General features: G+C 38.8%; 1 protein-coding gene across 5 annotated transcripts in view; it reads right to left on the bottom strand.

Moving 5' to 3' along the window:
* The window catches only part of LOC136864204 (TBC1 domain family member 22B), a 276001-nt gene that overhangs the window by 129803 nt on the left and 121680 nt on the right, over positions 1-24518 (bottom strand). For all 5 annotated transcript variants that reach the window (XM_067140892.2, XM_067140888.2, XM_067140893.2 and 2 more), the window contains one exon: positions 3758-3894. In XM_067140892.2, the coding sequence (XP_066996993.1) occupies positions 3758-3894 (137 nt within the window). The remainder of the gene's footprint in view (positions 1-3757; positions 3895-24518) is intronic.

Genomic DNA, 24518 nt, shown 5'->3' with positions numbered 1-24518 from the left:
CCATAAAATGAATTACTTCTTCCAATAAATTCACTTCAGTCTGTGGATGTACTTTCGATGGTTGAACAGACCAATTTTAGCATGGAACAAGCATCCACAGAGATTGCACAAAACTATTGGAGGGTGTGGTTGTGCTGCACAGAGTTTTTGTGCTTCCCTCCTGGCCTATTCACATCTGCGTCATTCAGCTTCAAACAGATTGACAGCAGCAGGGACGGTCGGACGCCAAATTGTATGGTCTAGAGCAAGCGTGTCCTAGATTTGTGGAATGAGACCTGTCATCTTCATACTGTGCTTAAGCTGGTCCTTGGAGCACCTCATGGGGGTTCCATGAGGTGTCTGGTGCTGGAACGAAGTTCACCATATAGGATTTGGCATGGAAATCTGGTATCACTTGTCCAACGGACATGGATAATCCATGATATAGATGTTGATTCCCATAGGGAACCTGAAATATTTGTCCTGAATGAGTAAATTTATAATACCAATGTAGTGGTCCATTATAGGACATTATAAATTTTCCGGCTAACTCATCCCTGGTTGCCAGCATTTCGCCCCGGTGTACTAAATTGGGCTCATCAGTTGGTAAATAGCACACCTACCAAGACACATGGCTAGTCCTCCATGAGGTTTCCACGATATGCACTAGCAATGCGTCTTGGTAGGTGTGCTATTTACCAACTGATGACCCCAATTTAGCACACGGGGGCGAAATGCTGGCAACCAGGAATGAGTTAGCCAGAAAATTTATAATGTCCTATAATGGATCAACTACATTGGTATTATAAATGTACTCATTCGGGACAAATATTTCAGGTTCCCTAAGGGAATCAACATCTATATCATCTGATGGCCAGGCAGGCATCAATTTTCGGAAATGAGACATCTCTCATAGTGCATTGGCACTGCTGGTGGCTCCAAGTAGCCTACGCAGTGGCTTCCATGGTATGCACTAGCCATGTGTCTTGGTAGGTGTGCTATTTACCAACTGATGAGCCCAATTTAACACACTGGGGCAAAACGCTGGCAACCAGGAATGAGTTAGGTGGAAAATTTATAATGTCCAATAACGGATAAACTACACTGGTATTATGGCCAATCCATCTAAGCTGATGACCAATGATAGCTGATTCTATGCTCTTGGCATGCACTTTCCCAAGAACAACAATGTTGTTGGAAACACTAAAGTTTTCAAGTAACATCGGTAAAGGGTCCACGTTTTGCAACCATACAACAATGTTGTGATGACAACAGCATGGTACACCATGAGTTTCGTCTTCACGGTCAGGTCTTTTATTCATGAACATCTGGTGTGATAGTCATCTAAATGCTGTACGGGCAGCAGCAATTCTCTTCTCCATATCTTGCTCACAGTTACAGTGCACAGGTAGTGGACTACATATGTGATAAAATAATGAAGATATAATTAAGGACAGAGAATGGAGACTGGATACAAAGAAGATGCAATGGACAAATTTCTGGAAAAACTGGAGAAAGAAATTAAGGATGTTGAAGAGTGTGTCATGGGAGACTTTAGTGCAATGGTGGGATGATACAGAAAAAGAATGGAACAAGTAATTGGACCTTCTGGATATGGAAAGAGGAACGCGAGGATTTTCTTTTTAACCACTTGCTTTATGTCACACAGACACAGATAGGTCTTTTGATGATAATGAGGTAGGAAAGGGCTAGGAGCAGGAAGGATGAGGCCGTGTCCTTAATTAAGGTACAGCCTGGTGTGAAAATGGGAAACCATGGAAAACCACCTTTAGGGCTGCCGACAGTGAGCCTCAAACCCACTATCCCTTGAATGCAAGCTCACAGATGCACGACTCTAAACGCACGGCCAACTCACTTGGTAAGAGGGAGAGAAATTGGTGGATTTTGTGTGAGAAATGGGTTAAGTGTGGGCAATACATGGTTCAGGAAGCATAACTGTAGAAGGATTACAAAGGTATGGATGGGGAAACAGGAGGATAAAATCAGTGATTGCTTCTTGGTGGAAAGAGCAAACAAACCACAGACAGGTGTTAGATGTAACAGCCTTGCAACAAGTAACCACTGATGCAGACCATAGAGTAAAGGTAGAAAAAGTGAATGTAGGGAAAGTAGTGAAAATGAAAGGAAGATAACAAAAGTATGGAAGTAAAAGATATGGAAAAAAATAAAATTTTCAAGACAGTCACAATAAATTGCATTTTTAATAACATTTTTAAGCATTCATGACTCATAATCATCAATTTTGTATCATGTGTCTATAGTTCCAGTAGTATTTCACATGTTTTTGTCAATTGTTCAAACCAGTTAAGGATGGCCCAATGAGGGCTGAAACATGTACTGGAAAAAAACCTTTCACATGACTGAATTTAATATCCAATTGTAGTGTAAGGTTTAAATTGTATTGAAAGGTGGACCAATAATACAAATTCTCTTAAGAGTTAGTATTTATGAGAGTCATCGTATAAATGCAGAGTGATTTGCCATCACTGCCAGGTATAACACTACTCTTCACATAAAATAAATTTAATACACGTGGTAAACAAATAGAATGTTAATAAGCTTACCAGACAAAAAATTAGTCACCCTAGTTGTGAACGAACAGGTGGATTGTTAAGCCTATACAGATGGCGCAGGGAACGATTCCCACACTCAACCGTATGAGCACTGCCTCTACGTGAGCATAATACAGGAGCAATCAGTGAAACATTGATGTTTCAAGTGTACATCAAAATGGGTAGATGTAAGGATGTGACAGAGTGGAGAAAAGGGGCATTCATGTTTGGCTGTGTCCATGGCCATACAGTGCGTGAAGTTGCTGGATTCGTTGGTGTACTACACATGGCCACGAAACACGATGTCAGAATTGTATTTGGAAAAGGATCTTGTGAATCAAAATTGCTTCCAAACCAGACAGGAATTGCTGCAGTCAGTGAATGAAGGTCCACCTGTTAGAGAGAGAACATTGTGACAAAAACTGCATGCAATGAAAATTTGGAGTCGGTCACCTCACAAGAGGCCACTGCTCACACAGGCACATAAAGCTGTGCGTCTTCAGTGGGCTACAAATCATTGAACATGGACAGTAGCTGACTAGCGGAACATAATGTGGTCTGACGAATCAGGTTTTGCCTGTATTCCAATGACGAGAATCGAAGACCAAATGAAGCATTTCATCCTGGATGGGTGTAAGGTCAGGTTCGAGCCGGAGGTAGGTCTGTGATGTTTTAGGTGTGTTTTTCGTATCATGGGTTGGGCCCTCTCACTGAGGTGACCACTAACATGAACCAGCAGGTTTATTTAAACATTCTGGATGATCAGGTGTTGCCTTTCAGCATGATGAATATACCCTAATTTTTCAAGATAACAGCAAAGTTCATCGGGCTGGATGCATATGTGACTGGTTTTATGAACATTCCCCCACCCTATCACGTCTCGACTGGCCTGCAAAATCACCTGATTTGAACTCCATTGAAAATCTGTGGAACATGTTGAAACAGCAGATAAAACTCAGACATCAGGAGTTCCGCAATTTGGTGGAATTACGCAATCAAATCCTCAGTGAGTGGCTTAACCTGGATGCAACGCACCTGCACAACCTTATGTGGACTCACTTCCTAACTGAATCCAGGCAGTTATCAAGTCCAGAGGCAGAGTTACACAGTATTAAATGATGCTTGTAATGATTTTTCCAGGGGTGACTAATTTTTTGTAAGGTGAGCTTATGATTATTCATAATTACTAACCATTTTTCACTTACCGAAAGAAGGCGCCACGTGATGGCCCGAACTTTAACTGGAATACCAGACCAACTTAACTGTCTCAAATCCTCAAGGTTTAAAAGTGTAGTTTCCAAAAGGGGTAGAAACCTTTCCAACTTTGTTTCACAATCTGCACCTAAATAAAAAATAAAGAAAAATTATAAAAGAACATAATTCTTGAATAATAATGTCCATCAAGTAGCCATTATCAAAATACTCAGAATTAAACCTACTTCATTACTCCCTTTCTACTGATAAATTGTTGGAGAACATTCCACAGCATGCAAACTGTCATCATCAGTGGTTGATACCAGGACAGGAGCACCTGAGGTGGTGTGTCCATTACCAGCCTTGCAGTAAGAAAATTATTAATGAATGATGTGATCAGATACAGCATGCAATTTGAACTGTCTTTTCGTTGAAAATGTAAGTCCTATGTGTGTATATTTCATAGTGTACTATATTATTAAGGATGTGTACATCTGGGTTCATGTGAAAACTTTCTATCCGAGTTGGTGTCAGTATGTTTCTGTGAGAAATGGTTGACAAATGTAGATTCAGTGTTATATCTGAGTGTTCTGATGTGTTCTGTGTACTCTATTTTGAAATTTCCAAGTTTTTAAACATCAAGTAAGGTTTCTAAGGTGTGATGTTTCTGCAGTGAATTCTTTTAAAGGTTATGATCTTTGCTCTGAATGCTGTCTTGAACCCTAATTTTCAGAAATGTACAAGATATTGTGGGTCTGAAGAGATATGACATAGACTTCAATATTCTGCTCCTTAAGTGTGATGTGTACCTTGTTCTTTATTTTGAGTTGGAGGCTGTCCATGTTTCTGTTGTTGTAACCTTTTAACAACTGCCAGGTACATTAAAGTGTTTTGTTCTTTGATGTAATGTTCTGTGGAAAAGACTGCGAGGTTACGGCTGTGTAAAATGATTAAGAATGCTCAGGGTTGTGTGGTTTGAAGTGTTTTGAAGGTAAGTCAGGTCAGGATCATCCTACTACCGTATGTGACAGTAGATGGTACTACCTACAACTGCTGGCCGAGGGTCAAGCGGCCATTACCAAACTTGACACCCAAAGGGGACACAAACGCCTACGGGCAGATGAGTCCTCCTTTTGGAGGCCAGGTGAATTGTGTAGGAAATGACACATACATTCACCAGAAAGGAGAACAGGGCCAAAGGTTTAGATGGTGGAACAGGACCCCAGTCCTAATGGCAGATAAAACGGATGAACCTTCTCCAGTGATCAACGTCTTACTTCAGTTAAACGGTTACAAAGGGAATCTGTACTCCTGAGGAACAGCCTAAAATTACACCTGGCAGTAGGTATCAAATGCCTCTGGGAGTGATGACCCCAATGTAATATTAGCCTAAATATGAATACAATGCTTGTAAACTTGTCTTGGAAAAGGTTAGTGCATACCTTGCAAGTGATGCACAGTTCCTTGGGTGCTAGGAGAACTGTGAAAAATGGGTGATCAGTAGCCAACACCATGAAGGTGTACACTATCAACCTTACGACCCTGACAGGAAAGGTAGAAGAAATGGTGGATTTTATGGAAAAAGAGGGTATAGAAATTATGGGGTTGTGTGAAGTTAAATGAAAGGGGAAAGGAAAGAAGAGAATGAGGAAAGGATATACACTATACTGGAGTGGTGGCCAAGAGGCAGAAAATGGACAGGGACTAATAATTTCAAAACAGCTGGAGGAGTATGTGGATGTGGTAAATCACATCAGCAACAGGATAATGAAAATTAGACTGAGAATGAAGAACGAAGTGAAGGACTTCATACAAGTGTGTGTACCATAGACCAGGAACGAAGAGGAGGTTATTGAGGAATTCGTGGAGAAACCAGAAAAGGAGATAGCTGATGTAAAAGTGATTATGGGAGATTTGAAAGCACTGGTGGGAAATGAAAGACAAAGAAAGGATGAAGTAATTGAATCATATGGATATGGGAAAAAGAATGGAGGAGAAGAGAAACCAGTTGAGTTTTGTAGGAGGAATGATTGTGGGCAACACATGGTTTTGGAAGAAAAACAGCATGAAAATGACAAGAAATGGCTGGGGAGACAGAAGAATAAAATCAGTAATCTATTACTTTCTAGCGGAAAGGACGTATCACAGACAGTCAATGGATGTAACAGCTTTACCAGGAAAAGCATCTGATGGAGATCATAGAGTTATGATAGCAAAAATGTGAGTGGAGAAAATGGAAAAATTAAAGGGGAGAAGAGAGAGCAAAATAAAAGTGTAGAAATTAAAAGATAAAAATGTACAGGAGAAAAACCTGTCCCGCCTCCGCTTTGTCCATCACAAATCTCACATGGAGTGACCGGGATTTGAACCACAGTATCCAGCGGTGAGAGGCTGGCGCGCTGCCACCTGAGCCATGGAGGGTCTGTAAATTATAGATAATAATAATTATTGATTATATGAGAGTCACTATCAACCTTTCTTCATTAATGACTGGACGCTTATGTATGTTAGTGTACACTTTTTGGATTTATGTTCTACTGGCTTCACTATATAAAACATTGACCGAGACATACTTAAATATTCTTAAAATCTATCCAGACACACTTTAAGCTCCTGATACAATATATAGAATTCTCCGTTCTGTTCATTCCTCAATGACTGGATGTGCGCTATATTTTCTTCTCGTACTAGTAAGTAAGCACAACGCTACTGCATTACTTGCAGATAAATCACTATGACTGTCAGAGTCTGTAAACATCTCAATATTACGGTGTAACAGTCCACTTTAGTGTTCTATGAAAGCAACTTTGTTACTAAGTATTATTACTCAGTGTATTAAACGGCAGGAAGTGTGGCAAGGGGAAATGCTTCTGTATGTTGTACTGAGGTGAAGTGCGAGGTGCATAGCAAGATGCTTGGCGACATGAACAACTTCAACATGTATTTGGCCTAAGACATGGGAGTGTGTTATCTCTTTTGTTTCTAATGGTTAAGGACAAAATTGTAAAGGAGACAAAGGGAGAATACAGGAATAAGGAGATGAAATTATTATTTGCAGCTGATATTGTGGTCAGGGGAATGAACAGCAAAGAAGTCCAAGAACAACTTGATGCAATGAACAAGTAAACAGAAATGTACTGTATGAAAATCACTGTGATATCAAGAGGAGAAAGACAAGGTAAAGGCACTGTGAAAATTGGTGGTCATAGCCTTGAAATTGTTGGCAGTTTCAAAATACCTAGGGAGTGAAATAATGCAGAATACGAAGGTTATGCAGAAAGTTTTTAGCAGTGCGTAAACCGTAATTCTGAGGACAATGGGATTATTTTCATTTGAAAGAGCGATGTTTTTCGATCTTGGAACATGCGTGCGCAACCCCTCCTAGTGGTAGTTCCTCCACAGCGAGGGAAGAAAGCACAGGCAGTGCTGAGTCAGACACGGTGCAAGATGGATCTGTCGCGCCATGATTTTCGAGCAAGGATTTTTTATTATTATAAAAAGAAATTAAGTGCCGAAGAATGCCATTCTTCTTTGCTGTGCATTTTTGGTGAGCCTGCCCCTTCTAGAGCCACAGTTAGAAATTGGTTTCGCGAGTTTTCAAGGGGTCGGCAGTCATTTGAAGATGAACCTCGTCCTGGTTGCCCAGCAACAGCTGTGACTCAAGAAAACATTGATGCTGTGAGGGAAATGATCAAAGCATATCCACATCTTACATTTTGTGACATTGAAGGGACCTTAAATATTGGGTCAAGAGCAGCACAGACCATCGTTCACAATTATTTAGGCCTTACCAAGAGATATTCCCTGACAGAAAGCCAAAAGGAGGAGAGAGTGAACTGGTGTCATTTCATGCTAGAAAAATTCAATGGAGGGCAGTCCGAAGACACCTACAATATCATCACAGGTGATGAAACATGGGTCTACCATTATGACCCTGAAACGAAGAGACAGTCTTCTGTGTGGTGCTTTCCAGGGGAGGAACCACCCACTAAAGTTCGACGAAGTCGGAGCTCCGGAAAGAAGATGGTGGCAACTTTTTTTTTTTACGAAAATGGGGCATCTCACCTCTGTGACCTTGGACACACATCGTACAGTCAATGCTGAATGGTATGTGAATGACTGTCTTCCCAAAGTCCTCACCACCTGAGGGTTACAGCACCCAAAGTCCAAGAGTGGGCACCTTCTGCTGCATCACGACAATGCATCTGTACACAGGGCTGCCAGAACAATGGACTTTTCGGAAAGGGAAAAAGTGCGAGTGTTACCTCATCCCCCCATTCACCTGACCTGGCCCCATGTGACTTCTTTCTGTTCCCTAAGACCAAGGAAAAAAATACGTGGGCAGCGGTTTTCGTCAGATGAAGAGGCCATTGAAGCGTACGAGAGTGCACTACGTGACATCCCGAAAGAAGCTTGGACTGAAATGTTTTCTAAGTAGTTTCAGAGAATGGAAAAATGTATACATGCTAATGGAGAGTATTTTGAAAAGTTGAAATTGTCGTTTCACAAATAAAATTTTTTTCTCACACTCTGCTAAAACCTTTCGGCATAGCCCTCGTACAAGGCTGGGCATGGAGATTAGCAAGAGGGTACAAGATTGCAATGCATTCTATCAGAGTGTAAGAAACCTTGTCTGGACTAAGGAAGTACCAAGGAAGTGTAAAGACATTGTGTACAAAATGTATTATGCACCCATGCGGCTGACACATGGACAATGACAAGTAGGGAGGAGAGTAGAATTCAAGCTAACAAAATGAAATACCTAAGAAGTATGATAGGGAAGATAAGGAAAGACAGAATGAGAAACGAAGATCTGAGAAGAGGTTGGAATGAAAAACCTAAATGAGAGAAGTGATAGGATTAAACTAAGATGGTTTGGACATGAAAAGAGGATGGAGGAGAAAAGAATACGAAAGAGGGAGACCTAGAACAAGGTGGATTGATTTGATAAAGAGGATTGCAAAAAGAAGAAATCTGAACTGGGACAAAATTATGGAAGATGAATGGTAGAAGGAGAGAGGAAGTACCATGAATGCCTGAAACCAGCGAGAGCTGGATAAGGGAAAATGATGATGATGATGATGATAATGATGATGATGATGATGGATCTTCTGTGGAGAAGGCTGTGAGGTTAAGCCTGTGTAACAAGAATGAGAGTGCAGAGTACTACTATTGGGTTGAGTGGTTTCAAGTGTTGCAAATCAGCACGCCAGATAGAGAATGCTTTCTGTCTATACTGAATTTACATTTCTGATTGCTGTCTTCTGTCTAGAAAGTTGACTGATGTGCCGGATTCACATTTTTCAAAGTATGGTAAGTTTTTGTGCAGTCTGCTGAGATGAAAGAGAAGTTGTGCATATTGTTTTGTGTTGACTTTGTACAGGAGAATAACATGAACATAGAGGTGCCAGTACATTATCTTGTGAGTGTGTGTGTTTTCGTTGCTGTTGTGTATGAATCTGATATGTTCAGTGTGGTGTTGAAGTACAAGGGCTGTAAATAAAGTAGTGGCAACATAGACCAGACACTCGCAGGACACTTCCTCTAAAGCATTACTTTGTCAATTTTATATATTTTTCATCTAAACAGTGTTATGTGGCTGAAGATGTTGATAATATACGAAACATGTACCACTTTTGACCTTTAAAATTGCCTTAAGCAATCATTGTATCGACTAGGTGGAAAATAAATAAATACTTAATTGTGAATCTGGAGAGCGGGCATGCGCAAATAGGATATGGGAGTGGTCAAGTCAGGTGTTGCTGTTGTCAATGTGTAGTGTGCATTGGGCAGGTATCCAGTTGGGTGTTGTTGCTGGGTGGCATTGAAGTGAAGAGTGTTGATTTCACGGCTCTAAAACATGTTTCCAAAAGATGATCAGTAGGGCTCGGATGTTTAGGAAAAGTCATATTTTTTCTTTGTCTCTATTTTCTTGTCTGATTGGATTTCGGTGCAAATCAGGTGATTCATGCCACAATTAAGTGATTTTCATTTGTCATATAAATGCTTAGTTTGGCTATTTTTTGCCATAAGGTCATATTTTGAGCTATCTTAGTACAAATATCATATTTCGGCGGTTTGCTGACAGCTGTAGGTGTGCAAAATAATCTTCAACTTACTGAATGCGAACTAGAGTTCACAAAACTGCTTCTCGGTATCAGGCTGTTGATACAAGTGGAATAACCTTTGTATACAATGAAGGTCATAGACCTCACCCTACCCAACCCGATGTACTTGGCAACCCGTCTCCCAGGTAGAGACAGAAATAATCTGGAAAATCCCATCCCAGCAGTGAGCTAATTACTTCCGGTAATCACTCACTTGTCTTTGTTCCAACATTAGAACCTCAACCTCCTTTCACTTACACAACCGTCAGTTTACAGTAAATCGTATTCCAGCACACATTCCAGTACGCCTAAGAAAAAGTCTTCTACTAGTGGTAAGTTACAAAGCTTTGTTAAGGAATTTGGAGAAGAATATTTCTGTACCGATGGTTTAGTTCTATTTTGCAAGTTGTATGACATGAAAGTCGTGGCTGAAAAACGTTTTACTGTGCAACAACATTGTAACACGGCAAAACACAGCAGCAATATCAAACGACAACATGTCGGATAAGAAGAGACAGCAATTGATATTAGCTAAGGCTGTTACATCTTCAGCGATGGACAGATGTTTGGATTTTTCAAAGAAACTCCCCGAGATGATGGTTGTCTGCAAACATTCCTCTAAACAAGGTGAACAATCCCCATTTCAGGAATTTCCTGGAGAAATACACTAAAAAATCTGTTCCTACAGAATCAACACTGTGAAAAAACTATATATCGCATTGCTATGAAGATACTCCTGATCGAATATGACACAGTGTAGCAGACAATAAGATTTGGATACCTATTGATGAGACGACGGACACTGGAGGTAGATATACAGGGAATGTAATTACTGGAACACTCTGTGCTGATCGCCCTGGGGATATTATTCTACTACCCTAACCTCAGAAGTTTTGGAGAGAGCAAATCATTCAACGATTGTAATTCTTTTTTATAATGCACTAAAAATTTTGTGGAAGGATGAAATTAAGTGGGAAAACGTTCTTCTCTTTGTTACTGATGCTGCTCCATACATGTTGAAAGCTGCTCCATACATGTTGAAAGCTGCTGAAGGCCTCAAGCTTTTTTATCCAAGAGTGATTCACATCACTTGCCTTGCGCATGCTCTGCACCGGGTGGCAGAAGAAATTTGTCGAAATTTTCCTGAAGTCGATAAATTAATATCTAACGTCAAAAAAGTTTTTTTGAAAGTACCACTGCGGGTTGCGACCTTCAAAGAGTTCGCTCCTTTGACACCACTCCCTCCACAATCAGTTCTTACGAGGCGGGGGACGTGGCTCGATGCTGCCGCGTATTATTGCGAGAACTACTCCACTATCAAAACCATTGTTAATGGCTTCAACAATGATGATGCCTCTCCTATCAAGATTGTGCAGGAATTGTTTTCCAACAGTTTGTCAGAAAGTCTGGCTTATATTAAGTCGAACATTGGAATTATATCAAGTGCAATTACTCCTTTAGAATCTGCTGGCTTAGAAATTCATGCAAGTATTGACATTGTGAGAGAAGTGTTGAATTTTTAGTACAACGGAAACTTCAAAATGTGATTAATCGAAATTATGGTTTTCTAAAACTAAGAAACAATGTTCGGTTTTCGTCCACCCAATCAATACACATCACTTTACAAGTGAAAAATCTATTCAATTAAAAAACATATTTAATATTAGGGAAATGTTTCATCTCTATCTAAGACTTCATCAGCCATAAAATCACGTAGTAGATTACAAAACTCACTTGTTCAGAAATGGAAACAAATGGAAGAACCCAATGCCTTTTTAAGGATTATTTGAGAAACACAAAAGTATATATATGTACACAAAATCACCTCACTTCTTGCAAAAACTTCTGTTGTCTTCAATGTTAAAATTGAAATATAACTTGAAATGAGACATGCCTGCCATAACGTCTCGCACGAAACACAATGTCCATTGTTGCTGTCCGTATTTAAAAGGGAAGTTTCCTAATGAACTGTTGAGAAAACACTGGAGAACAAATATACACATTTTTAATGAGGTAGTTTAACACTTCTTGCAAACAATCTTTCTGCAATGTTAAATATGAACGACCTTACATGAAAATGTTGCAAGCATTGTTGGATTCTAGTAGCTTCAGTGTGTACACTGGAGAGATCAAAATTCTGGCCTTGGAAATAGGAGTGGAACAAATCCACATCAGAACATTTAACAACTTTAACTCGTAAGGAATACTTTTAAATTGAGCTACTCTGGTAGAAGAAATCTGAAGCCTTATGAGATCGCCTGTCATATGGCAAAGATCAGCGCTGCCTGACCACCATACCTGTGGCTTAAATCTTAAGAATATTCCTTTTTTTTTAAAGACAAGATCTGGAAAGAAAGAGATATAAAAATTAACTGGTTTAAAACCCTCGGATATCTAAGAAAAGAGATTCCGTCATGAATGTATGACGTAAAAGCTTACCATCAAATTGGATGAACCTCCCTATAGCTGGTTTACGACTGAGCCCCGCTCTGACTTGCTTCTTGCCACGCTACTGCACATGTTATAGTTGTGGTTTCTTTCGCTCGGCGGAACTTGGCTGGTGGCGGTGGGGGGGACGGACAATGCTATTAGCCAAGTTCCGCAGGGTGAAAGAAAACACAACTACCTGGGTAAAACACAAAAGTTTTTGCAAGAAGTGAGGTCATTTCGTGTAAATAATGTATACATATAATTACATATATCTTTTGCGTTTCTCAAATAATCCTTAAAAAGGCATTGGGTTCTTCCATTTGTTTGCAATTTCTGAACAATGAGTTTTGTAATCTACCACATGATTTTATGGCTGATGACGTCTCAAATAGAGACGAAACACGTCCCTAATTTTTAATATGTTTTTTAATTAAATAGTTTTTTCACTTGTAAAGTGATGTGTGTTGATTGGGCGGACCAAAACCCAACACTGTTTCATAGTTTTAACTGTATAACTACAGATCTATACGATGAAGTTCGTAAATTGTAATGATGGTTTTCACTGAGTGTGCAAGATAAATGATGTTCGTAGAGGAGAAAGTACCAGTACACTTCAAGATGAATGCATACTTGACAGCAGTGATTTAACATTATTTAAACATGCACCAATAACATCTTGTGACGTAGAAAGGAGCTTCTCTTCTTACAAGAATGTGTTAAGTGATAATCGGAGGTCTTTCGCGCCTGATGCTTTGAAGATAAATCTTGTCATACACTTCAATTCCACCCGCGGAGAAAAGTGAAAAAGGTATGCGAGTTTGTACTATAGGCTCTGACGCCCTACCATAACGTATTGAAAGACATCTACTTAATTCGCTTTCTGGCGCTCAATTTAAACTTTAATGCATTTGAATAATGTTAATGAAATCTGGGCTTTAACATTCAAAAATATACGAGGGTTGAGTCGTAAGTCATGGCAACTATTGTTCTCGCCAACAGGAGACAACACGAAAAATCTAAAATACGCATTTGGACATATAGGGCATGTACTTATGCATAGTGCCTGAAGACAAATTTTGACTTCAGGAGATTCTCGTAGGAAGGTGACAGAACACAGGCCATTGAAACATTGTTTTATTATGGTATAGACAGCAAATACAAAAGACTACGTACAAAGGACAGGTCTCTACTGGTTACAGACCATCGAAATAATCACCCGAGGTTTCCACTGTGCGTTTTCAGCGGTGGGGCAGGCGCTGAACACCATTCGCTGCATGTGTATCTCTAACATGTGACACCTCTCTCTGAAATACTGTTACGATGTCCTCACGTCTCCACCCACCTCGCCACTGTTCTATAGAGCATGGCATGCACACCTAATGCTTCCCGCAGCTCTGCATGGAATTGGCATGCATTTCTGCCGCGGAGAACTGCTATTTTAATATACGATAGTTGCTCCTGCTTGTTGACTTCCATTTTGTGACACTCTCACTCACACACTGAACTTGGAGGCATGCTTAGAACCACACTGTTGTTTTCATACACCATCTAGTGGCATCATACGCAGGCACATACCGTAAGTTTCCAAATGCATATCTTAGATTTTCCGTGTTGTCTCCTGTTCGCGAGAAGAAAAAACTTTCATCAGCCTATATCAATCTTAAAAATTAATGGATACGTGATCTTTCTAATCTTATAAACTATAGAGTAAAATATTGGACAATGATCTCATAAAATGTTGTACTATAACATCTAAAATAGGGATATTGCATAGAAAGTATGTTAAAAAATAATGTGAATTGACAGTTTTTGAAGATTATAACGTGGTTAATCATGAATATTTGAGTGTTTAAAACCAAAATGGATCCTCTTCTTATGCATCATTAGGACTGTAATGGCCTTGAGTGTGGAAGCACAATCATCCAAGGGGGATGCTTACTCCATTCCCATAGCATGAGTTCAAGTTTATAGTAAAATCAATGTCAGTTATTGCTCTATAGAACAGTGGTGAGGTGGGTGGAGATGTGAGGACATCATAACAGTATTTCGGAGAGAGGTGTGCCTATGACTTTTATGTATTAAGAAAAAAGTTGCTGTGACATATTACTCAACCTACGTATTTTTTAAAATAGATTGATTTCTAGTTTTCTCGTACTTCAAACCACCAATGCAGGGTTCAAACATGTTTTCACTTTTAAAATGTTGTGTGATTTCTCGTATTTCAAACCACCAATGCAGGGTGCAAACGTGTTTTGACTTTTAAAATGTTGTGTGATCTGATAAACTTAGAGAACTTAGTACTCTATAGGTATGAATTCACAAAAGTTTGATAAGTGAATCAAGGATAATATACTGCGAATAACTGCTGCACATGTATATTCAGAAAACTAATATTAAAGTAAGAATAATGAATTTAGTTAACAAATATGTATCAGAGGAATTGCCGTTTCGATTTATAATTTATTTTAAAATGGCCATATTTTGATTAATCATTTTCGGGTCGTATTTTGTCATTTTTATGTCATATTTCATCACTTTTAGGTCACATTTCGTCATTTTTGAGGTCATATTTGCTTGCTTATTTTGGCTATTTTTAGATCTTAAACATCCGAGCCCTAGCGATCAGCATTTATGGTTTTAAATAAAGGTTGTCTGTGGCAAAAATGCATCTGAATGTTATCGAGGATTATGTGAAGCCTATGGCCAGAATGCGTTAATGTATAGGATGGTTGCAAGAAGGGTAAAGGCATTTTGTGTGGGTCGGAATGAAACTGCAGATTTGCACCGCAGAGATCAGCCATCCATTCCTCAAGATTATATTGCCACGTCCACAGAAGTTTCGACAGGAACCTAGTCGGGTGATACCTATGCTGATTGTGCCACACGACTATGAGGGTGTTATTCTTATGCATGCTGTGCCTGAGGGAGAAACCATTAACAATGGCTACTACTACCGATATCTGAAGCGACACCTGCATTTGGCTATGCGGTAAAAACATCCCAGTTTATAGCGAGACGATCACCCTATCGCGTCGCATGACAATGCATGTCATGTTGCAAACAATGTCAAGCTGTTATTGCAATGGTGGCAATGGGATATCTTGAAACACCCTCCTTACTCACCAGACACGAGTCCTTCCGACTTTGACCTGTTTCCGAAGTTGCAGGAACCCCTCTGATGCTGCTGATTTCCTGACATGGCATCTGTACTCCGCGCAGTAGGGTGTTCCATCACTGTCATCAACACAGAACGCCTTGCCAATGGTCGCCAACAGTTTCCCAGCAATTTGGGAAAAGGTAATAGATTTTGCGGGTAACTACATTGAAGGAATGAAACTGTACTTGTTGGTTTATTAAATATTGCATTCTATCAATATTGCTACTACTTAATTTACAGTCCTTGGATCTTGACAATTGTGTTTGGGAATCATTTAGTTTATATGTAGAGTTTGTTTTCAAAGGTGAAGCAATCTTTCTTTGCGGTAAAAAAAATAAAATAAAAAATAAAAATGTAAATCTGTGCCCTCATCCCGAGGTAGTGCGGCTCTTTTCAGGCACATCTCCAATGGAGGTGAGCTGCATGTACCATTTTTTTGTTGTTGTGCTATTTGCTTTACGTCGCACCGACACATGTCTTATGGCAACGATGGGATAGCAAAGGCCTAGGAATTGGAAGGAAGCGGCCGTGGCCTTAATTAATGTACAGCCCCGGCATTTGCCTGGTGTGAAAATGGGAAACCACGGAAAACCATCTTCAGGGCTGCCGATAGTGGGGCTCGAACCCACTATCTCCTGATTACTGGATATTGACCGCACTTAACCGACTGCAGCTATCGAGCTCCGTGTGTACCTTCTTTTAACCACATAACAGCCCTGCTAGAAAACTAACATTTCTAGTAGTACCAGGAAGTGAACCCGGACCTCCAAGGACAGTAGCTAATAGCGCTATCCATTACACTACAGGCACAGATTTCTTTGTGTGATGTTTAGAACACAAAGAATTTATTTTACAAGTTCTTTAAGTATTTACTTTCTAGTATATTTTTCAGTACATTTAAAGCTTCTGAAACTGGTATATTGGTGTGCAGAAAATATATCATACAACACAGAACTTGACACAAAAACATGCTCTAAGAACAGAATATATACGAAAGACAGACAACACTAATGGTCCTCCTCGACTTCAGCAAGGCATTTGATTCTGCAGACCATGACTTGTTAATGTCAAAGCTTTACCGATTAGGTTTTTCAAATAGTACTTTGAACATGATGGACTTCTTTTTAGATGGTTGGCAGCAATATGTTACCAAAAAAAGGCAGCCAATCTTCTTCATGGTGGACCGTGGCAACAGGAGTTCCTCAAGGTTCTACACTTGCACCCCTTCTTTTTTCACTGTTTAACAATAATCATTCTAAAACTGTTAAGTACAGCAGACATCACATGTATACAGTATATTCATTGTAGACTAGATGATATTTTAGAAACAACAGAAAAATTAAATACAGACATCAGTAAACCACACGGGGGTAAAGCAGGGTCTGTTTCTCAACCCTAACACATCCCAAACTATCCTTATAGCCAATCCAAGACTATTATCCAAAGCAGGCTGAGTAACTCGTCAAGTGATACAGATGTACAACAAAGTCATACCACACAATAATACTGTAAAATATATATATATTGGAATTATGCTAGATGAACACCTATCCTGGTCTATTGTACCCGAGTGATAGGGATCGTAATTTAATCATGATTTGATATCCAAAGTAGAATATGGTACATATATTGAAATGAAGAAAATTGGTTGACAATATTCTATACGTGTAGTGTGGAAACACGATCTGCCGAGGCGACCGTCTGGAGCTGTAAGGATTTCTTTTTTCCTATTTGCTTTATGTCGCACCGACACAGATATGTCTTACGGCGACAATGGGATAGGAAAGGCCTAGGAAATGGAAGGAAGCGGCTGTGGCCTTAATTAAGGTACAGTCCCGGCATTTGCCTGGTGTGAATATGGGAAACCACGGAAAATCATCTTCAGGGCTGCCGACAGTGGGGCTCGAACCCACTACCTCCCAATTACTGGATAATGGCCGCACTTAAACGACTGCAGCTATCGAGCTCGGTGCCGTAAGGATTAGCCTGTCACCAAGGCTAAAGTTCTGCTTCCCGGTAGGGGGCCTATTAATTTACCGACTAGGAGATAAGGATGCCACCAAATATGTTTCGTATAATAAGAGAAAGGCAAGCCAGAAACAATGGAAAGGTTGCAACATTAGCACTGTGAAGATGTATTTGTGTCAGGCAGAAAGTTTCCGTGATGTCACGTATTCTCGGAATTGGAGAATGGAAAAGACCAGAGGCTCAGGGCATAGGTGACTTGTTACTCTGAATCAGGTCGTCGTGTTCCAGTCACCCGAGGGTCGAGTAAGGTTAAATCACGCCAGATCATGCTACGGTCTGAGCCTACGAGTTGTATGTTGTGAATTCAAGTAAAGATGTAATAGTAGCAAGGAGTGATAAAATATCTTCTTTTACAGCAACAGTAAAAGCAGGTGTACTAAACTGTGTGACGGACAGTAAACGGAAATCTTAGTGAATAACTGAGCCTGTACTGTAGATAGCTAAAATAAAACCACCGTCAAAATGAATACATCAAGAGTGCGACTTGATATTAATTCGGACGTGCCGTGTCGGAGACTGTGAAGCGCGCCGGGCGATTTAATCGACACTCCGTTGTTTTGTGTCCAATCCTTTGTGCGGGAAAAGGATGAAGATAAATTAGTGTACATAAATAAAATTAGGTCTCTTGTACCTCAGTGGTATTATATGGTAAAATTAAATTTCAATGTGTCAGTGTTAATATATTAAATCACCGAGCTCGATAGCTGCAGTCGCTTAAGTGCGGTCAGTATCCAGTAATCAGGAGATAGTGGGTTCGAGCCCCACTGTCGGCAGCCCTGAAGATAGTTTTCCGTGGTTTCCCATTTTCACACCAGGCAAATGCCGGGGCTGTACCTTAATTAAGGCCATGGCCGCTTCCTTCCACTTCCTTCCACTTCCTAGGTCTTTCCTATTCCATCGTCGCCATAAGACATATCTGTGTCGGTGCGACGTAAAACAAATAGCAAAAAAAAATTTTAAATCAGTGTCATAATTATGACATCAGTGTTATAATGGCGGAACACCGTGTAATAGAATGTGAATGTGAAATGAAACCAGCCATTATGGAAGCGTAAGCCGGAGGAGGGCCAAATGGGCCTCTGGTCCGCAATGCCTTCCAAGGATTTTAACTACAGATGAGTACTGCTATCTAAATTTATTTGGGGATGTTACCATGACTGGGAAGGGAAACAGTTTTATTTTTGACTTGGTTACTCCATGTAACAAAATGGATCACTTCCCGAGTATAAACAGACGGAATTAAATTGTAGTTTTGTAAATGTCGGGTCAAATAATGGAATTATTTTGTTGTACATAATTTTTCCGTAGTTGTAGGGTAGTGATTTAAGTCATGCATGGATTATAATATTAATCTAGTCGAGTTTTCCCTATACATTTGATTTTGTGTTTAATGTTCAAACTGACCCAGAGTTTGCTTTTTATGTCAGTCAATTGATGACAATTTGTGTGATAATGTTATGGAAAATCAAGCCACGTGCGATGCCAGCGTTTTCCGTTGTGTTAATATATTTTTTTATTAACGTTGACAAAATTTGTAGGGAATGTCACGAACTAATAATAATAATAATTCATGAAATATTGTCTTTCAACGTGAACAGTGAGTAACATTAAATTTTGAATGGGTAATATGTTAAGATAATCGGGAATCGTCGATGACAGAATAGTTTTTCTAATTCGGAATTAAAAATATGTGATAATTAAAATTTGTGAATTAATAATTATGAGTAATAATACCGGTGCTAATAAACCTTAAATGCTAATAAACGTGTTGTTTAAATTACGGTCCAATGTTTTATAAATAAATGTCAGATATTTAATTTGCAAGTATTAGCCAGACCACATAGGACTAATAATTACGTGATCATGATTGTCAAATTTAGGCGAATATAATTTCAGGCTGTTGCGATTATTTATGGAGAATGACCTCAGAAGTAAATCAGATGTGAAGAGAGATGTAAAAATCATGCAGTCAGAATATAAATATGTCGTACACTGTCGTCGATGAGAAATACGTCAGTGAAAACTCTGTGATTAATAATTGAATAAAATGATGTTGAGATACGAAAAGAGATGAATTCCGTATGGGAACACTTACCGTATAATGAAGCTGTGTTGAAAGATAATGTGACACGAAGAAATGTATGAAATTAATGATAAACACACAGAAATGAGTTTACAAATACGGGCAATGTAACAGAGTAAAATTGAATTACGTAGAGGGGAGGATTCGAACCCAAAATAGTACGTACGAAATAAATGGACTGCGCAGATGGTCGTTTGAAAGACTACGGACCCAAAGATTGAACGAGGTTCAGATTCCACATAAATGATCGTATGGTGTGGTGGTTAAGAATGATGAGCGATGATAATCATGATAATCGTAGTAATAATAATAATAATAATAATAATAATAATAATAATAATAATAATAAGTATTGCAGATCTAAAGTTGGACCGTGTTAAATGAAGGGATGATGATAAATGTGTTAAAGAGGAATATAACTGATGATGTGAAACCGATAATAATAATAATAATAATAATAACAATAATAATAACAATAATAATAACAATAATAATAACAATAACAACAACAACAACAATAATAATAATAATAATAATAATAATAATAATAATAATAATAATAAAATAATAATTGTACCGGGCGGTACACCTCCATGCCGCTTATTTAAAATTTGCGCCAGTTGAAACTCCTCTGCTGGAGGAAGTCTGAACTTTATCTACGGTATTAATTTTCTACTTTCTCAGAAGATGTCACTACCTGGAAATTTTGGAGTTTTTGAACTGTGTCATTTTCGACGTATTTTTGTTTTACTTGTAGTAAGAAGTGTGAACTTTCTCTTCTAGAGGACACTACTGAAGATCAACAATAGTGCACCCTGGTGCGGAGTGAAAGAACTGTTTTTTTTGGAGAAAATTTAATTTCAAAAGTTTGTTCTTTGCTAAATTTCTTTCAGTCATTGTTTAAGTTGGCAATATTAACCCTTTCTTTCCCCTTGTTTTGAATTTAGCCAATCCCGAATTTCTTAAATTCATTTTCCACCAATGATGTGTTTCTTCATCTTGTGTAGGGGTTTTCTTTAACCACCAATAAAAGATTGTGGGTGGGTGTTTTCCTTCCTAAAACGCCTCGAACTTTCCGCGAGAGTATATAAACTGCTGATTTTAGGGTCTCTGCGCCACTTCTGTTCCATCTTTTCGTGTGTAAAGTACATAGCAGGGGGCGGGAAGCGCCTCTTTCTTCGGCGGCAGTCAACAACCAGGTAATGGCCGGTTAATTACTTCTTTTCTTGCTTGCTCAGCAGTTTAACTCTCGGGGCGGGTCCGAAGTTTTTCCATTATGTAACCTTCCTTAAAATGTAAAGAAACTTGTATCTATTCTATCTTTTAAACTACATATTGGGATAGAGAGTGCTTACCCTCTCGAGCTCCCACTCATATTGTTTTGAGGTGAACTTATTTTCTCAACCTATTCTTCCTTAACATTATGTAAATTTGTTTCTTTCTAAAGTCACCTCTTTAGTATGGGATTAGCCCTTGCATTTGTGGCCTAGAGCCAGATTAGGTTTTAAAAGCAAATGTATTAGGAGTGCAGTTCGCCTCCTCTCAAATTGTTATTTTAGAGGTCATGTAATTATCCTTTTATCGCTTAATAGACCTCAGTAGGTTGGGTATTTTACCCCTGTGCTTACGTCCTTAGAGGACAGCTTGAAAGTAGAGTTAGGTGTGGCCTTGTGATAGGCTTAAAACTTTGAGAGCAGATCGCTCTTTTGCAATTTGTTTCTGCGTGCCTCTAGGAGGTATTACTGTGTAATTCGGAGCAAGTGCTCCTGGGCATGATTGGGGTTTTCTGCCCCTTTGCTAAACCTTATGTACATGTAAATTCGGGCTAACTGCTCGAGAATTGGAAGTTCGGGGCCCGAAGCCCAAAACTTGTAAATACTATTGTTGCTCTTTGTTGCCTTGCTACTCTGTACCTGCCATTCTTGTTATTTCTGAGTTTGAAAAGAAATTTTAAATTAATTTTACTTTCGTAGCTTGAGACCTGTTCACCACCCCGCACCTTCTTTCACCTCTAACTACCACAAAAACACGGTAACAATAATAATAATAGGACGGTGATAAATCGTAGTGATCAAAATAATAATAATCATCATAATAATAAGGAATTTTTTTTGTTGATCATGGAATATTTGTGAACGCAACCGGTATATTGACAATTAAATTAGAATCTAGCGGGTTCCACCTTTTCAATACAAAATACAATGTTGTTGGATGGTATTTACAACATTATTTATTACAGAACATGTTTCGGTGTTCCAATTTTTGACACCATCATCAGCTGCTCAGAAAGTGCGAATAAACTTGGCAATCTAAACGTTAAACAACATATTGTCATACGTAACTCCTTAATATACATATATACAAACAATAGAATATTACACTAGTTAAATCCTAAAACATCTACAATAAATTATGCTATATTAAAACTCTAATATGTAACAAGAGAATTCTTGTAAGTCATAAATATAAAAGTTCTCGTCTGTTTGATGAGTGGTCTTCACATTCCTTAATGTCTGTGATTTTGTACTATCGTACTATCGAATTCAAATGCGAACTTAAGCTTGAGGATTTAGAATTGTATGCAGTCCATTTGATGTTAAAATGTTCTTTTCATGTATATAATAACCACTTAGATGGATTAAAAGCTCGTTATATACAATATGATTGTTAAAATATTCTTAAATTTATTAAGTACAAAAAACTTCGTATTTTTTATGCTGTATGCGTGGTTGGAACTGTAATTTCATTTGTCCTACAGTTGTTAGGCGGACATGTCTTCTCAGTTCAATAGAACCCTGCAATAATGAAACCCAATGTTAAGAGAAAGGCGAGAATATTGATAAAGAAAACTAATTGAATCTAACTGTTGATACGGCTGACTCACCTCTAAAGCTGTATAATTCGCGTGACGGCTGCGGCGCGATGAGTGTGTCTGCTAGTATCTTGTGCTCTGTAATGAAGCGCAGGGAAGGAGAAGTAGGGGCGGCAAAGGGGAAGTTTCTAGAACGTCGAACTTTTTGGGAGAGAGTCTGGGGGGCGTTGTGGACGAAGACAGTAGTAAGCAAAGTTGTTATGTAGAGTTCGGAATACGCTCGAATTTTCTGGAATTTTTAACTTGTTAAGTAATAGAATCAAACAATCAAATAAAATCTTGGGTTTTTCCGAGATTTCATTCAAATTCAGGTTAGCGTTATAGTATTGGTCTAGATGTATTAGACATGCCTCCGTAATGTCAAGCTTCTGTCCCTTAGACAGTATTTCCATGATCTTGAGGTCTTTATCTATGTCTGTGAATTTATGTTTGTACTCATGGATATGCTGGCCTACCGCTGAGAATCTGTGATATTTTACAGCGTTAAGGTGTTCCTGATACCTGACATTAAAGCTACGCCCAGTTTGCCCTATGTATCCGCTTCCACAGTCCCTACATTCAAACCTATATACCCCTGATTTAGAATATGGATTGACTTCGTTGACAACCGAAACATTATGTAAAACTGTTGTACTTCTATTATTATTATTATTATTATTATTATTATTATTATTATTATTATTATTATTATTATTTAGATTTTCTAGAGGACACACAAATAATTAATAATGAAAAATTCAAGAATGTTCTATTTTGGTCTAGGTATGTACACGATGCGTTTGTTATCTTGGATGAACGCATAACCAACGCCTCTACGACTCTTAATAATCTTAACACAATAGATACGGATATAAAATTTACTTTAGAATCCGAAATAGAAAAATCCATTAATTATCTAGACCTAAAGATCAATAGACACGCTTCTTCATTTTCTTTTAGTATTAACAGAAAACCCACACAAACTGCAGTTACAATATGTAATGATTCGATACAACCCTTAGCTCATAAATGCGCGACCTATAACAGCTTGGTGAATCGCGCTTTTAGTATACCAATGTCCAAACAAAACTTGGACAAGGAACTGAACATCATTCGAGCTATGGCTAAAGCTAATGGTTTTAAAGAGAATTTTATAGAACGAATAATAAGCAAATTCAAATATCGCCCTCACACGAGTCTGATGAAAAATAAAATAGAAGCAAAGGAAATTGCAACCTTCACGTTTAATAAAGATGTATACAGAATTACAAATATTTTCAGGAAACGTAACATTAGGATCGCATTCAAGACAGCTAATAGAAGTACAATAGTTTTACATAATGTTTCGGTTGTCAACAAAGTCAATCGATATTCTAAATCAGGGGTATATAGGTTCGAATGTAGGGACTGTGGAAGCGGATACATAGGGCAAACTGGGCGTAGCTTTAATGTCAGGTATCAGGAACACCTTAACGCTGTAAAATATCACAGATTCTCAGCGGTAGGCCAGCATATCCATGAGTACAAACATAAATTCACAGACATAGATAAAGACCTCGAGATCATGGAAACACTGTCTAAGGGACAGAAGCTTGACATTACAGAGGCATGTCTAATACATCTAGACCAATACTATAACGCTAACCTGAATTTAAATGAAATCTCGGAAAAATCCAAGATTTTATTTGATTGTTTGATTCTATTACTTAACAAGTTACAAATTCCAGAAAATTCGAGTGTATTCCGAACTCTACATAACAACTTCGCTTACTACTGTCTTCGTCCACAACGCCGCCCGGACTCTCTCCCAAAAAGTTCGACGTTCTAGAAACTTCCCCTTTGCCGCCCCTACTTCTCCTTCCCTGCGCTTCATCACAGAGCACAAGATACTAGCACACACACTCATCGCGCCGCAGCCATCACGCGAATTACACAGCTTTAGAGGTGAGTCAGCCGTATCAACAGTTAGATTCAATTAGTTTTCTTTATCAATATTCTCGCTTTTCTCTTAACATTGGGTTTCATTAGTGCAGGGTTCTATTGAACTGAGAAGACATGTCCGCCTAACAACTGTAGGACAAATGACATTACAGTTCCAACCACGCATACAGCATTA

Source organism: Anabrus simplex, chromosome 2, assembly GCF_040414725.1.
Source record: "Anabrus simplex isolate iqAnaSimp1 chromosome 2, ASM4041472v1, whole genome shotgun sequence".
In the NCBI taxonomy this organism is placed as follows: domain Eukaryota; kingdom Metazoa; phylum Arthropoda; class Insecta; order Orthoptera; family Tettigoniidae; genus Anabrus; species Anabrus simplex.
The sequence above is the reverse complement of the archived record's forward strand: the minus strand, read 5'-3'. Positions and strand labels throughout refer to the sequence as shown.